A 13,627-nucleotide genomic window follows, 5' to 3' on the forward strand; every position below is an offset into this window, starting at 1 on the left:
TCATCAGGCACTAGATGCTCTGCAGGAGGCGAAGCGCCAGATGGAGGCGCTGGTGGACAGTGCGGTCACAGCCATGGTTCCGAAGGGTTTTCAGTGAGTAGCAGGTGCCCGGATGGCCTGGCTCCAGCTGGGTGAGCTGCAGCCCCTCCCCCTCCCCACTCACCACCAGCTGGGCCTGGGCTGCACCAAAGTTGACCTGTGAGGGAAAGAGCCTGTGTCAAAGGGAGGTGGAGTTCCTGGGGTTCCACTATAGCCAAGTGCTGGTGGCTAATGCCTGTAATCTTAGCTACTCGGTGGCTGAGATTTGAGGATCCTGGTTCAAAGCCATCCTGGACAGGAAGGTTTGTGAGACGCTTATCTCCAATCAACCAGTAAAAAGCCAGAACTGGAGGTGTGGTTCAAGTAGCACACCATCTTTGAACGGTAAAGGTAAGTGAGCATGTTAGGCCCCCACCACAAGTCTCCCACTGTATTGTCAGAAACTGAGGCTCAGATTGGAGACTCTGCTGCCTGTGATCATTGGACAACTCCCCCCTCCCCCCCACACACACTTAAGCCTAGGTCCTCCTCAGTAAGTATCACTGTCCTAGCTTCAAGTAGGATCACTTAAGGACAATTTGTGTGTGTCTGTGTGTGTGTGCGTGTGTGTGTGTATGTGTGCATGTGCGCATGCATGAGCACATGCTAGTACACACTTGAACTAAGGGCTTGAGCACTGTCCTTAGCTTTTCCACTCAAGCTTGGCACTCTACCACTTGAGCCACAGCTCCATTTCTGGCCTTTTGCTAGTTAACTGGAGTCTCAGACTATCCTGCTTTGAACTATCCTGGTTTTGAACCACAATCCTCAGATCTCAGGCTCCTGAGTAGCAACCAGTGCCCCGCTCATCATCTTTATAATAACAATAAAAAAATAATTAAACCAGGTGCTGGTGGCTCACGCCTGTCATCCTAGCTCCTCAGGAGCCTGAGATCTGAGGATGGCAGTTCAAAGCCAGCCTGGGCAGGAAAAGTCCATGAGACTTATTTTCAATTAACCACCAGAAACCGGAAGTGGAGCTGTGTCTCAAGTCGTAGAGTGCTAGCCTTGAGCTGAAGAGCTCAGGGATAGTACTACCCAGGCCCAGAGTTCAAGCCCCACAACTGACAAAAAAAGAAAAAAAAAGATGATGGACAGTCATTTTTTAATTACTTTTCTTGCAGGGGCCAAACGCCTCTGGGGCTCCCAAATGTGTCCCCACCACCGCTCTGGGTCCCCATGCTCACCTGTACTGTCCCGTCGCTGAATAGAAGCAGCAGTACATCTGGAGCTGCAAGGAATCGCAGCAGGCCCAGGCCCAGAGGGGCAGGTGGAGCCGGTGCAGATGGGGCCCCCTCCTGCGGACCCATGCCGGGTCAGGGCCAGGGCCACCAAGTCGCCCCCTTCCCCCCGACCTCACCCCCACTTTCCAGGCTCCTGTGCCCCCTAACCCACTCCCTCACCTCACCTCACCTCTCGAAGCCGCCGCTGCATATAGCAAGCAAAGAGCCGCAGTATGGCCAGCTTGGCCCGCAGAGGGCTGGGCACGGCCCTGGGGGTGAACATCTGTAGCTTCCCTTGGGTGGGCAGGTAACAGACTTGGCTGTGGAGGGGGGGGAGGTTGTGCATGGGTACATGGCGCCCCCACTTTCCCTACCTCCAGATACCTTCCCACCCACCACACCTCCAGAGTGTCCGCACAGGTCGCTGTCCACACTGTCACGCTAGCTTGCCCATGTTCTCCACCAGTCCCAAATGCACCCCTTGCTTCATCTCCCCATCTCAGCGAATGCTCCTGCAGCTGCTGAGCTGCCAACTGAGTCCTGATCTTCTGCTTCCCTGGCTATGGCCACTGCCCCTCCCTAATGACTCTTTATTCCTCACAGGAAGGCAGGAGAGACAAAGCTGGAGGTCTGGAGCCTGAGATCTGAGGATTGTGGTTAGTTCAAAGCCAGCTCTCGAAGGAAAGTCTGTTAAGACTCTTATCTCCAATTAATCACCAGAAAACCGGAAGTAGTACTGTGGCTCAAAGGTAGAGCACTCACCTTGAGCTGAAGAGCTCAGGGACAGCGACCAGACCCAGAGTTCAAGCCCCATGACTGACAAAAAAAAAAAAAAAGAAGAAAAAGAAAGAAAGACAGAAAGAAAGGAAGGAAGGACGGGAAGAAAGAAAGAAAGAAAGAAAGAAAGAAAGAAAGAAAGAAAGAAAGAAAGAAAGAAAGAAAGAAAGAAAGAAAGAAAGAAAGAAAGAAAGAAAGAAAGGAAGAAAGAAGAAAGAAGGAAACCTAAGCAAGAACAGGAGGCCTTAAATTCAAGACCAGTTTCTCTCTTTCTCTGTCTCTGTCTCTGTTTCTGTCACACACACTGTCTGGTTCATGCTGGCTTCTATGCCATACATTAAATCTGCCATATTCCGCTTCATCTCAGAGACTTTGTATATGCTGTTCCCTGTGTCTCTAATGCTATTCCCAATGCACTTTTTGGTGTGTGTGTGTATGTGTGTGTGTGTGTGTGTGTGTGTGTGTGTGTGTGTGTGTACCAGAGGTTAAATCGAAAGCTACAGGAATGCTAGTCAAATGCTCCACCACTGAGCCTCCAGCTGGTTCTTTGCCAATCTTTTATTTTGTGGGAGTGGGGATGGGGGTGGGGGTGGGGGAGACCAGAGGGGCAGTCTTGAGGCTTGAACTCAGGGCCTGGGCTCCGTACCTGAGTTTTTTTGCACAAGGCTAGTGCTCAGGTTGAGTCACAGCTCCACTCCTGGCTTATTTAATGGTTAATTGGATTGAAGAGTCTTACGGACTTTCCTGCCTGGACTGACTGACTTTGAACCGTGATCCTCACTTCTCAGCCTCCTGAGTAGCTAGGATTACAGGCGTGAGCCCCCAGCGCCCCCAGAAGTTGTCATTCTTGTCCATCACTGCTTCAGAGACCCTTCACCCCCACACTACTGAGTCATCTACCCTCCCAACGACACCCAGTTTAGTCAGAAAAGCACCCTCTGAAATCAACTTAGTCATACATGTGTGGGGCATTGCTCTTTCCTACTAGTAGCTGTGAGATGAGTCCTGAAAGAATGAACGTCAGAGAAATGCAGGGAGGGCCTGAATTCCTAGGGGACCAGAACCCTACAACCTACCTGCCTGGAGGGCGCAAGGCCATGTGGGTACCATCCCGGAACAGGACACCACTGCCCCCATCCGACAGCTGGTAGGCAAAGCCGTACTTGCTAGAGTAGTCCACCCATCTGGGAGCCCAGAGAATGGGCCGCTGCTCCCCTGGGGGGGCCTGCATGGCTGGGCACAGAGGGAAGGTGAGGGGAATGGGGGTGAGGCACCAGGCAGGCTGGGCCAGGGACCCAGGGCTCCCACAGTGGACAGAAGTCCAGGAGGGGGCAGAGGGGAGGGGAGAGGACAGCAAGTCACCATCTCCTAGCCTGTGCCTTGCAGGTAGAAACCCAGCCTGGACAGCTCGCTCTGGAAGTGAGTGAGCCCAAATTGCTCACAAGTGTTCAAAGCATTAGGAAGCTTGGTTTTATTTTATTACCCATTTTTTTGAGCCTTGCACCAATGGCTCACGCCTGTCATCCTAGCTCCTCAGGAGGCTGAGATCTGAGGATCACAGTTGGAAGCCAGCCCAGGCAGGAAAGTCTGGGAGACTCTTATCTCCAATAAACCACCAGAAAACTGGCAGTGGAGCTGTGGCTCAAAGTGGTAGAGCACTAGCCCTGAGCAAAAGGAACTCAGGGACAGTGCCAAGGCCCTGAGTTCAAGACCTATGGCTGACCACAAAACAAAACAAAACAAAAAAAACCCCAGACACCTCCCTCAGACCCCTGAGAGAAGGGTACTCTCCCCCCAACAAGTGCTGTCATGGCGGTAAGAGGACTCGAGGACTCGTTGGGACTCCTCATGTCCTGAGGTTCGTGCATGGGATACAGGCAACGCTCCTGGACACCAAGGGAAAGAGCGGGGCTGCTTCCTACCCACGAGGCCGGCCTCCAGGCAAAGCCGCAGTTTCCTGATGGCTGCCTCCACCTCCTGCAGTGGGCTCTTCCCAGATCCTGGGGGAAGAAAGAGCCATAGATAGGGGGACAGACAGGTCCATCCCCAAGAGGGGGGTCCCTTCAAGTAACTTCCTATATCCAGACAATTGTTAACCCAAATCAAGAGAATCCTGTCCATTCTGCTTATATGTCAGTTATGAAAGTCGAGGTAGGGAGCCAGCAGCAAGGAAACAATCTGTGTCCCTGTTTCTAGATTCTTCTAACCCACCTATGGCCTCAGTCAAGGATGAGGGTCTGGCCGGGCGCCGGTGGCTCACGCCTGTAATCCTAGCTACTCAGGAGGCTGAGATCTGAGGATCACGGTTCAAAGCCAGCCCAGGCAGGAAAGACTGTGAGACTCCTATCTCTAATAAACCACCAGAAAACTGGAAGTGGCGCTGTAGCTCAAGTGGTAGAGTGCTCGCCTTGAGCTCAAGAACTGAGGGACAGGGCTGGGAAGGTGGTCCAGTGGTAGAGCACTTGCCTTGTATGCCTGAGGCCCTGGGTTCGATTCCTAAGCACCACATAAGCAAAAAGAAAAAAAAAGCCGGAAGTGGCGCTGTGGCTCAAGTGGTAGAGTGCTAGCCTTGAGCTGAAGAGCTGAGGGACAGCGCCCAGGCCCAGAGCTGAGGCCCCATGACCGGACCCAAAAATAAATTTAAAAAAAAAAAAAAAAGAACTGAGGGACAGCGCCCAGGCCCAGAGTTCAAGCCCCACGACCGACAAAAAAAGGATGAGGGTCTGCTCACCTGCCGGGTCACTCCGCAGGGTTCCCTGTGTGATGGGGTGGAGGGGAGCCTCAGGGCTGGGAGCCCTTCTCTGGGACAGGGAGGCCTTTGGAGAAAACGGAGATGAGGAGCAGCCCCCAGCTTTGACACAGCCCTGGGTAGTTGAGGAGCTCCAAGGATTCCCCCCAAGATCCCTCCCAGCCTGACCCACAGAAGGACCCATTTCCACTTTGGATAAAGGCATACATAAGAACTGAATAAATGTGATCAAACGAACCAAAGACTCAGAGCCGGGAGCTCACACTTGTGCTACTCAAAAGGCTGAGATCTGAGAATCACAGTTCAAAGTTCACCCAGGCAGAGAAGTGTGTGAGCCTCATCTCCAATTAATCACCAAAAAGCTGGAAGTGGAAGTGTGGCTCAAGTGGTAGGGTGCCAGCCTTGAGCAAGGAAGCTAAAGTTCAGTGCCCAGGCCCTGAATTCAAGCCCCAATATCAGCACAAATAAAGATGGAGAGAAAGAGAGAGAGAGAAAGAAAAGAAAGAAAGAAAGAGAAAGAGGGGGCTGGGAAGGTGGCTCAGTGGTAGAGCGCTTGCCTTGCATGCCTGAGGCCCTGGGTTAGATTCCTCAGCACCACATAAGCAAAAAGAAAAAAGCCAGAAGTGGTGCTGTGGCTCAAGTGGTAGAGCGCTAGCCTTGAGCTGAAGAGCTGAGGGACAGCGCCCAGGCCCAGAGTTCAGGCCCCATGACCGGACCCAAAAAAGAAAGAAAGAAAGAAGAAAGAAAGAAAGAAAGAAAGAAAGAAAGAAAGAAAGAAAGAAAGAAAGAAAGAAAGAAAGAAAGGAAGAAAGGAAGAAAGGAAGAAAGAAAGAAAGAAAGAAAGAAAGAGAAAGGAAGGAAGGAAGAAAGAAAGGAAGAAAGAAAGGAAGAAAGAAAGAAAGAAAGAGAAAGGAAGGAAGGAAGGAAGGAAGAGAAAGGAGGGAGGGAGGGGGGAAGGGAGGGAGGAGGAAGTATTGAGCAATGGGAAGAGTCCCATGGTCTTGGGGTGCACCAGGATGGAGGACAGATGGGTCCCAGCCCCTGTGAGTGAGTACAGAACGTCTAAGAAGGAGTCCTCCTAGACTTGGGGCCCCAGAACAGATGGAAGCTTCTGTTTAGGTGCTCAGGGAAGCCTGCTGGAAGAGGGCATCAGAGGGCTCAGGGACACCCTCTATAGGTGTCCCCTGTCCTCACCCTAATAGCTCACCTCACTGCCCCACTCCATGGACTCCGGTTCTGGCCCCTCTTCTCCTGGACCTGAGGCCGTATTGGGAGTGAAGGGACCTGAGGGCGGTACAGGCTCTGGGCGTCTCTCCCCTGGTATAGGCAGAGGCACCTGCCAATCACCCTCAGCCCCACCCCCACTGTAAATGTGGACAAATGGCGGCACACCCGGGGCACGGGCGGGGGGGGGGGGGGGGGGGGAGTACGCAGTTGTGGACGGGTAAACTACTCACAGGGTGGCCCGCATTGAGTCACCAGCAGCTGTCCCACCTTCCTGAACAGCCTGCCCAGAGGCAGGGGGAAAGCGAAGATGGGGGGGCTGTGACAGGAATGGGGAGGCAGCCGCTCCGGAGTGAAGCCCTTCAGAGAAGGAGGGCTCAGGCTCAGTCCCAACTGTGAGCCCCTCGTCCTCTGGGGTGGCCGGTCCTCGGGATGCGCCCCCACCTGAGTGAAGAAGTCTTCCTGCAACAGGTGGTCCAAGCTGGGCCGCTCAGCTGGGTTGGGTGCCAGCAGGCGGGCGATGAGTCGGCGAGCATTCGGTGATAAGTGGGCAGGCTCTGGGTAGTGGCCATCACGGATATTTTGGTACATCTCTGACAGGGGTGTCCCCGTGAAAGGGGGCGTGCCAGTCAACACGGTATACCTGGAAGAGGTGGGAATCAAGAACAAAAGGTGGCTGAGCACTGGTGGCTTAACCCTATAATGTTAGGAAGCTGAGGATCATAGTTTAAAGCCAGCATGGGCAGGAAGTCTGTGAGACTTTTTTTGGGGGGGGGGTGATTATGGGGCTTGAACTCAGGACACTGTCCCTGAGCTCTTTCTTTCTTTCTTTCTGTCTTTCTTTCTTTCTTTCTTTCTTTCTTTCTTTCTTTCTTTCTTTCTTTCTTTCTTTCTTTCTTTCTTTCTTTCCTTCCTTCCTTCTTTCTTTCTTTCTATTTTTATTTTTTCTGGTCAGTCATGGGGCTTGAACTCACAACCTGGATACTGTCCCAGCTCTTTTGCTCAAGTGAAGTGCTCTACTACTTTGAGTCACAACTCCAATTCCAGCATTTTGTGATTAATTGGAGATTAAAAATGGCATGGACTTTTCTGCTTGAGCTGGCTTTGAACTAGGATCCTTACATCTCAGGCTCCTGAGTAGCTAGGCTCACAGGCATAAGCTACTGGTGCCCTGTCTGCAAGACTCCTATCTCCAAAAAGCTGGAAATGGAGCTGTGGCTTGAGTAGTAGAGCACAAGCCTTGAGTTAAAAACTCAGGGACAGCACCTAGTTCCTAATTCAAGCCCTCGTACCAAGACAAAAACAAAACAAGGTGGACTCACGCCTACCTATGTCTGTACCCAGCCACATACACCTGCTTTCTACACATGCTGCATTCACTTTCCCATATCTCTGCTCGCACCTGCTCATTCCTGTGCTCGCAGCTCAGCAGACTCCCATCTGTCTGCCCACCTGCCTCCACAGCTGGCTCTCCTGGACACACCTGTGTTATACTTTTTCAATTGCATCGAATGCTTGCTCACACCTGCTCCTCTCCTGCATCGCTCCATACCTGCCGCCCATCTCCCTATTCACCTTCCCTGACCCCCTTCCCGGTGCTGACCTACCTGCACCTGGTCCCACCTAGGTGGCCCTGCCCACTTTCCCCACACCTGGAACACACAAGATCCCACTTACATGATACAGCCCAAGGCCCAGATGTCTGACTGGCATGAGTGTCCCTTTCTGGACACCACCTCTGGGGCCAGGAAGTTGGGAGTCCCGCAGAGCACTCTGGGAGATAAAGAGATCTGGGCTCAGGAAGGCCAGAGATCCAGGTTAGGGTTGGATCACCCAGATATCCCCTAATTCTCACCTGTGGCAGTGGCCCCCAGGCCCTACTTTGGCAGCCAACCCTAGGTCTCCAATCTTCACTTCCATATTCTTGTTAAGGAAGAAATTACCTGGGGGAGGGGTGCTGGTGTGAGGGTAGGTTCTCCCCCACCCCTAGCTCCTTGTGGTTGCTCTCCCTGTACTCACTGAGCTTCAAGTCTCTGTGCACAATTCGCCGCTGGTGCATGTAGCGCAGGCCGCTGATCAGGCCTCTCAGGTAGTAGCGCACCTCTGGCTCTGTCAGGGTCTGCCGGGCCTTCAGCACATGGGCCAGGGACTGCAGGTTCAGACATCCCCGTGACAGGCAAGCAGGGTTAAGGATGAGGTGGACACAGATGGGCATAGATAAGGACATAGGTGAGTTCAGATAGGCCTACATGGCCACAGAAGAGTTTGAAAAGAGCTACATACGAGCCCCTATTTATTCATTTATTTATTTATTGTGTTTGAACCCAGAGCCTGGGTGCTGTCCCTGAGCTTTTGTGCTCAGGGCCAGTGCTCTACCACTTGAATCACAATTCTACGTCCAACTGCACAATGGTTAATTGAAGAAAAGTGTCTCACAGACTTTCTTGCCTAAGCTGATTTTGAACCATGATGCTCAGATCTCAGCCTCCTGAGTAGCTAGAATTATAGGTGTGAGCCACCAGCACCTGGCTAGATGATCAGACTTGAACAAAGCATGGGCATCCACTAGGCACAAAGATCCAGGTGGCCTCAGGCACAAAGATCCAGGTGGCCTCAGATGTACACCTGAGCAAGGTGGGCAGAACATGTTTAAGAGGTCTATAAAGGCAAGCTAATTTGAACTGGGCCAAGGGAGTCATGGCTGGGGGAAAGAGGGGCTCAAGTGAGCACAGGGGGCCTGGGGGTAGACGTAGGGCAAGTAGAAACAAGTTCATTCAGCTGGATCTGATGATCCCAACTAAGCTGGCAAGCTGGGCACAGGTGAGCACTGGTCTGTCTAGGTGCGTGAGCACGGATGGCTATGGATGGACAGGTGGTCAGTCTTACGTGGGAACTGGTGACTGTCCACTGGTGGAGGGTACAGGTAGAACCAGGTCGGTAAAGATGGGATATGGGGTGTGCAGAGGGGCCCAGCAGCGCAGCAAGGGCATGTCCAGCTGCCTCTTGGCCCCGCCCATCCAGGTCCAGCCCCGCCCACACCAGCCCAGGGCCCAGCTCCTCGGGCTCCTCCCCTCCCCAGCCCGCCCTCGGTCCCTCCCCCAGGACACCTGACGGCTGCAGTACTCCAGCACCATGTACACGTGGTCGCCGTCAGCAAAGTGTCCGTGGAAGGCCACGATGTTCCGGTGGCGCAGGCGGCTGTGCAGGGCAATCTCCCGCTCCACCTGTAGGGAGCACCCCACACGTAGGAAGCCCCCAGAATTCCAGCCCAGCCCAGTGCGTGCAGCTGGCTCCTGTACCGGCAGGGAGGACAGGCGGGGGCTTCCCGGGGACGCGGGGCGTGGGGGCGTACCTTCCCCCGAGCGCGCAGCCGCCCCGCGCCGCCCCCGGCCCCGCCGCGCGGCACCACTTTGAGGGCGAACACGGCGCTGGTGGACATGTCAGTCAGCTTGTAGCAGCGGCTGAAGGCGCCCTGCGGGAGACGGGGATGCGGGCTTCAGAAGCACGGGGCCACGACGGACCTTGTGCCAAGATGTCCTTTCCTCGGTGGCGGTCCTGGGGCTTGAACTCGGGGCCTGGGCGCGGTCGCTGGGCTTTTAATGTTTTATTGTTTGCTCAAGGCGAGTGCTCTACCCCTTGAGCCACAGCTCCACCTGCAGCTTTGTAGCTAGTCATTGGGGATCAGAGTCTCACAGACTTTCCTGCTCAGGCTGACTTTGAACCAGGACCCTCAGATCTCAGCCTCCTGAGTAGCCAGGATGACAGGGGTGAGCCACCAGCGTTCATCCTGGCTGCCTGGACTTTTTACACACATACGCACATCTGAGACATAAAGACACACAGCTCACACCCTCATACGCGGACACACCACACACAGACTCACACACACACAACACTGAACATCTACAAAGATGCCAGACACACACACTGATTCCAGACACACCTGGAGCCGCTGGATACAGGCCACTGGCTCCAGAGCAATGCTGTGCACACACACACACACACACACTACGATGCGTGGACACAGCACACGAGCAACAGGGATGAGATACACAGACCCACAACTCAACATTCAAGAGGTGTTTAGCACAGATGTTCAAGGGCGGAGATGTTTGGCACATCTCAGATGCTTAGCACATTTGCGCGCACACCTGGAAATGACACACACACACACACACACACACACACACACAGAGGCTTAAAGAGGATCACTCACACCCCAAACACACACACTCCACAGCCACAGCCTTCCAGAGACGGTTCCCGCCATTGAAGCCACACTCTACAACGGTTATACCCACAGCCCCGGACGCCCAGCCCGCGCGTGCACGCGCAGCGCGGGACCCCCGCGGAGACAAAAGCCAGGCGCGCGCGCGCCCCGCCCCTCGGGGCTGAGACCCCTCCACCCCGATCCAGGCTGCGATCCAGGCCCCCTGGCAGCAATCTCTGGGTGCCACACACGCGCGCACACACACACGCACGCACGCACACACACACACACCCCAAACCTTGCCAATCAGCTTCCCGCGCCGGTAGACGCGTCCCGAGCTGGGGTCGCGCAGAAAGGTGGCCACCAGCTGGCGGCTCCTCCGCCGCGGCCGCCGCGACGCGGGCTCCATCTGCGCGGGGGCCCGGGCACGCCGCCGCCGCCGCCGCCCCGAGCGGACACTGCGCAGCGCCGCCGATCCGGGCCCGCGAGCAGCCCGGGCGCGGCTTTATGGGTGAGGGTGGCGGTGGGAGGGTGAGGCGGGCCGGGGCGGGGCTCAGAAGCCCCAGGGCGGGTCAGCTCCCACCCCCCTCCAACCCCAGCGCGAACTGCAGGTGCGGGGTGTGTGTGGGGGGGGGGGGAGCGTGGCTCCTGGGCATGGGGAGGGATCAGCGCGCGGAGCCCAACTAGGAGCGAAGATCCCGCGCTCTGTCCCTTTGCTCTTTTTGGGGGTGGCTCTGCGTGCCCATCCTGGGGCTGGAACTTGGGGCCTGGAGCTCTTGTCAGTGAGCTTTTTTTTTGCTTTCTTGCTTTCTTTTTGGCAGGGTTAGCGCTCTATCCACTCGAGGCATGACTCCATTCTGGCCTTTTGGTGGTTAATTGGAAATAAGAGTCTCACTGGACTTTGCTGCGGGGCGGGGGAAGGGGGGGGGAGCTGGCTTTGAACCGCAGTCCTCTGATCTCAGCCTCCGGAGTAGCTGGGATTACAAAGGCCACTGGGATCCTCGGCCACTGTCAGTTTGCTTTGCAGCCAGTTGGGAACTGGTGGTGCGCCCATTTCACTGAGCAGGAAAAATGAGGCTCAGAGACTTTAGCTGGATGGAGGCTTCACAGGGCACTTTGAGCCCCAGTCTGATTTTTGGGTCTTCCCTGCGGGTGGGGAGTTACCCCCAGGCACTGGGAACCATTGTGGCTTCAGTTAGAGAAATACCAGAGGTCTCCAGGGCGGGGCTGCTGGGAAGGGAAGTGAGGCCTGGCAACAGGGATCAAGGGGGCCCTCACAGAGGCTAGAGTGCCATATATGATGGAGGTTCAGAATGAAGAAGGCTGCAAAACCCTGGTGTTTGTGGCTTCTGTCTGGTAGGGGAGGGAGTAATTATGTTTCTGAGTTGATGACTTCAGAGCCGGAGAGAAAAGGTGGCCCGAGGCTCCCCTGAGAACCATGGGGACATTTCTGAGCCCTGTCATTTTACTGTCACATGGATCTGGAACCGGGGATCCATCCTCCTTTTCCGGGTGAGCCCCAAGGAGGCCTGGGGAGGGCATGTCACTTTCTAGTCCAGGAAGGGACAGCTCTGGGTGTGTACCCTGGCAGCTGCCTCTTGGAGCCACAATATTAATCCCTAAAGGTTATGTAACGCAGTGAATGGGGAGGGAGGGGGTAGCAGGGCTCCGTGTGGCTGGAATCAGGCCTTGGAATTTTCCAGACATACCAGATTTCACATTGTGGCCCTGTCACACCACTAGACACAAGAAACATCTCCCAAATGCACATATGTCCACCTGGTGTGTGAAATGGGAGGGGGCATCTAGGATGGACACTATAAGTGCAGTATTTTTTTATTTTTATTTTTTGCTGGTCCTGGAGTTTGAACTCAGGGCTTGGGCACTCTCCCTAAGCCTCTTGGTGCTTAAGGCTAGAGTAGCACTCTACCACTTGAGCCACAGCACCACTTCTGGGTTTTTTTGAGTACTTTATTGGAGATAAGCATCTCATGGAGACTTTTCTGTCTGAGGTGGCTTCAAACCAAGATCCTCAGATCTTAGCCTCCTAAGTAGCTAGGATTATAGATGTGAGCCACTGGCTGTGTAGAATTTTTTAATTTTGTTATTTATGTATTATTTATTGTGCCAGTAATAGGGTTTGGACTTAGGGCTTGGGCACTGTCCTGTAAGCCTAGCTACTCAGGAGGCTGAGATAGAAGGATTGAGGTTCAAAGCCAGCACAGGCAGGAAAATCTGTGAGATTGATATCTCCAATGAACCACCAAAAAGGCAAAAGTGGTGCTGTGGCTCAAGTGGTAGAACACTAGTCTTGAACAAAAAAGCTAAGGGACAGCATCCAGGCCTTGAATTCAACAAGCCCCAGAACCAGCATCAAAACCAAAAAACAGCTGGGTGCTGGTGGCTCACACCTGTAATCCTACTCAGGGGATGAAATCTGAGGATCGAGGTTCAAAGCCACCCCATGCAGGAAAGTCCATGATACTCTTATCTCCAACAAACCACCAGAAAATCGGAAGTGGTGCTGTGGCTCAAGTGGTAGAGCGCTAGTCTTGAGCTGAAGAGCTGAGGGACAGCACCCAGGCCCAGAGTTCAAGCTCCATGGCTGATTAAAAAAAAAAAAAAAAAAAAGTCAGCTTCCTCTTGATAGCACACGTGCTGGGGACATGCTCCATACCTATTACATGAAGACCTGTGTATCAGCTATGTGTGTCTGAGACACAGTCTCATCCCAGCCCTTGTAAAATGACAGCTGCTGAAAGTACCTTGAAGAGGCTGAGCGTGGTGGCTCATGCTTCTCATCCCAGCTACTTGGGGAGCAGAGGTCAGAAGAACTGTGGTTTCAGATGAGCCTAGGCAAAATTGGAAGATCCTATCTGAAAAATAACTAAAACAAAAAAGGGCTGGCAGCAGGGCTCAGGCAGTAGAATACCTGCCTAGCAAGCACAAGGCCCTGAGTTCAATTCCCAGTACTTAAAATAGTACAAAAGAAGGTGTTCTAGATTTAGTCAAGTCAGGAGACATTGATTTTCACCTATAATTCAAAGCCAGCCTGGGCAGGAAAGTCCATTAACCACCAAAGGCCAGAAGTGGAGATGTGGTTCAAGTGGTAGTGTTAGTCTCTGGCACAAAGAGGCTCACTAGGCCTTGAGTTCAAACCCCAGAGCCATCACACAGACAGACAGACAGACACACACACACTTTAATCAGGGGGTTAGGAGACGTTTTTGGGTGTAAACTGAGCCAGTGAAGTTCTTTCCAGAAAGTAGCTAGCCCCTCAGTCACAAATTGTGAGTGTCCCAGACTAGCCTGGAGCTGAAATGGTGTTGGACCCAGAGCCCTGGGCCCTGCCATCTGGTCCCCCCA

The 13,627-nt window shown here is 53.8% G+C and overlaps 1 protein-coding gene across 1 annotated transcript; it reads right to left on the reverse strand.

Moving 5' to 3' along the window:
• Plk5 (polo like kinase 5 (inactive)) lies at positions 1–10,670 on the reverse strand. Its single transcript, XM_042697303.1, has 15 exons — positions 10,560–10,670; positions 9,404–9,523; positions 9,159–9,275; positions 8,071–8,200; positions 7,907–7,994; positions 7,729–7,824; positions 6,496–6,694; positions 6,285–6,411; positions 6,035–6,111; positions 4,810–4,894; positions 4,001–4,078; positions 3,155–3,311; positions 1,492–1,621; positions 1,266–1,376; positions 1–196 (listed from the first exon to the last, which is right to left on the reverse strand). The coding sequence occupies exons 1-15, from the start codon at positions 10,668–10,670 to the stop codon at positions 11–13; spliced, it is 1,812 nt and encodes a 603-aa protein (XP_042553237.1). The 3' UTR covers positions 1–10.
• Between the last annotated feature and the right edge of the window lie 2,957 nt (positions 10,671–13,627).

The sequence above is a fragment of the Dipodomys spectabilis genome, unplaced genomic scaffold, assembly GCF_019054845.1.
Source record: "Dipodomys spectabilis isolate Male_0828 unplaced genomic scaffold, ASM1905484v1 ptg000215l, whole genome shotgun sequence".
NCBI classification, from domain to species: Eukaryota; Metazoa; Chordata; class Mammalia; order Rodentia; family Heteromyidae; genus Dipodomys; species Dipodomys spectabilis.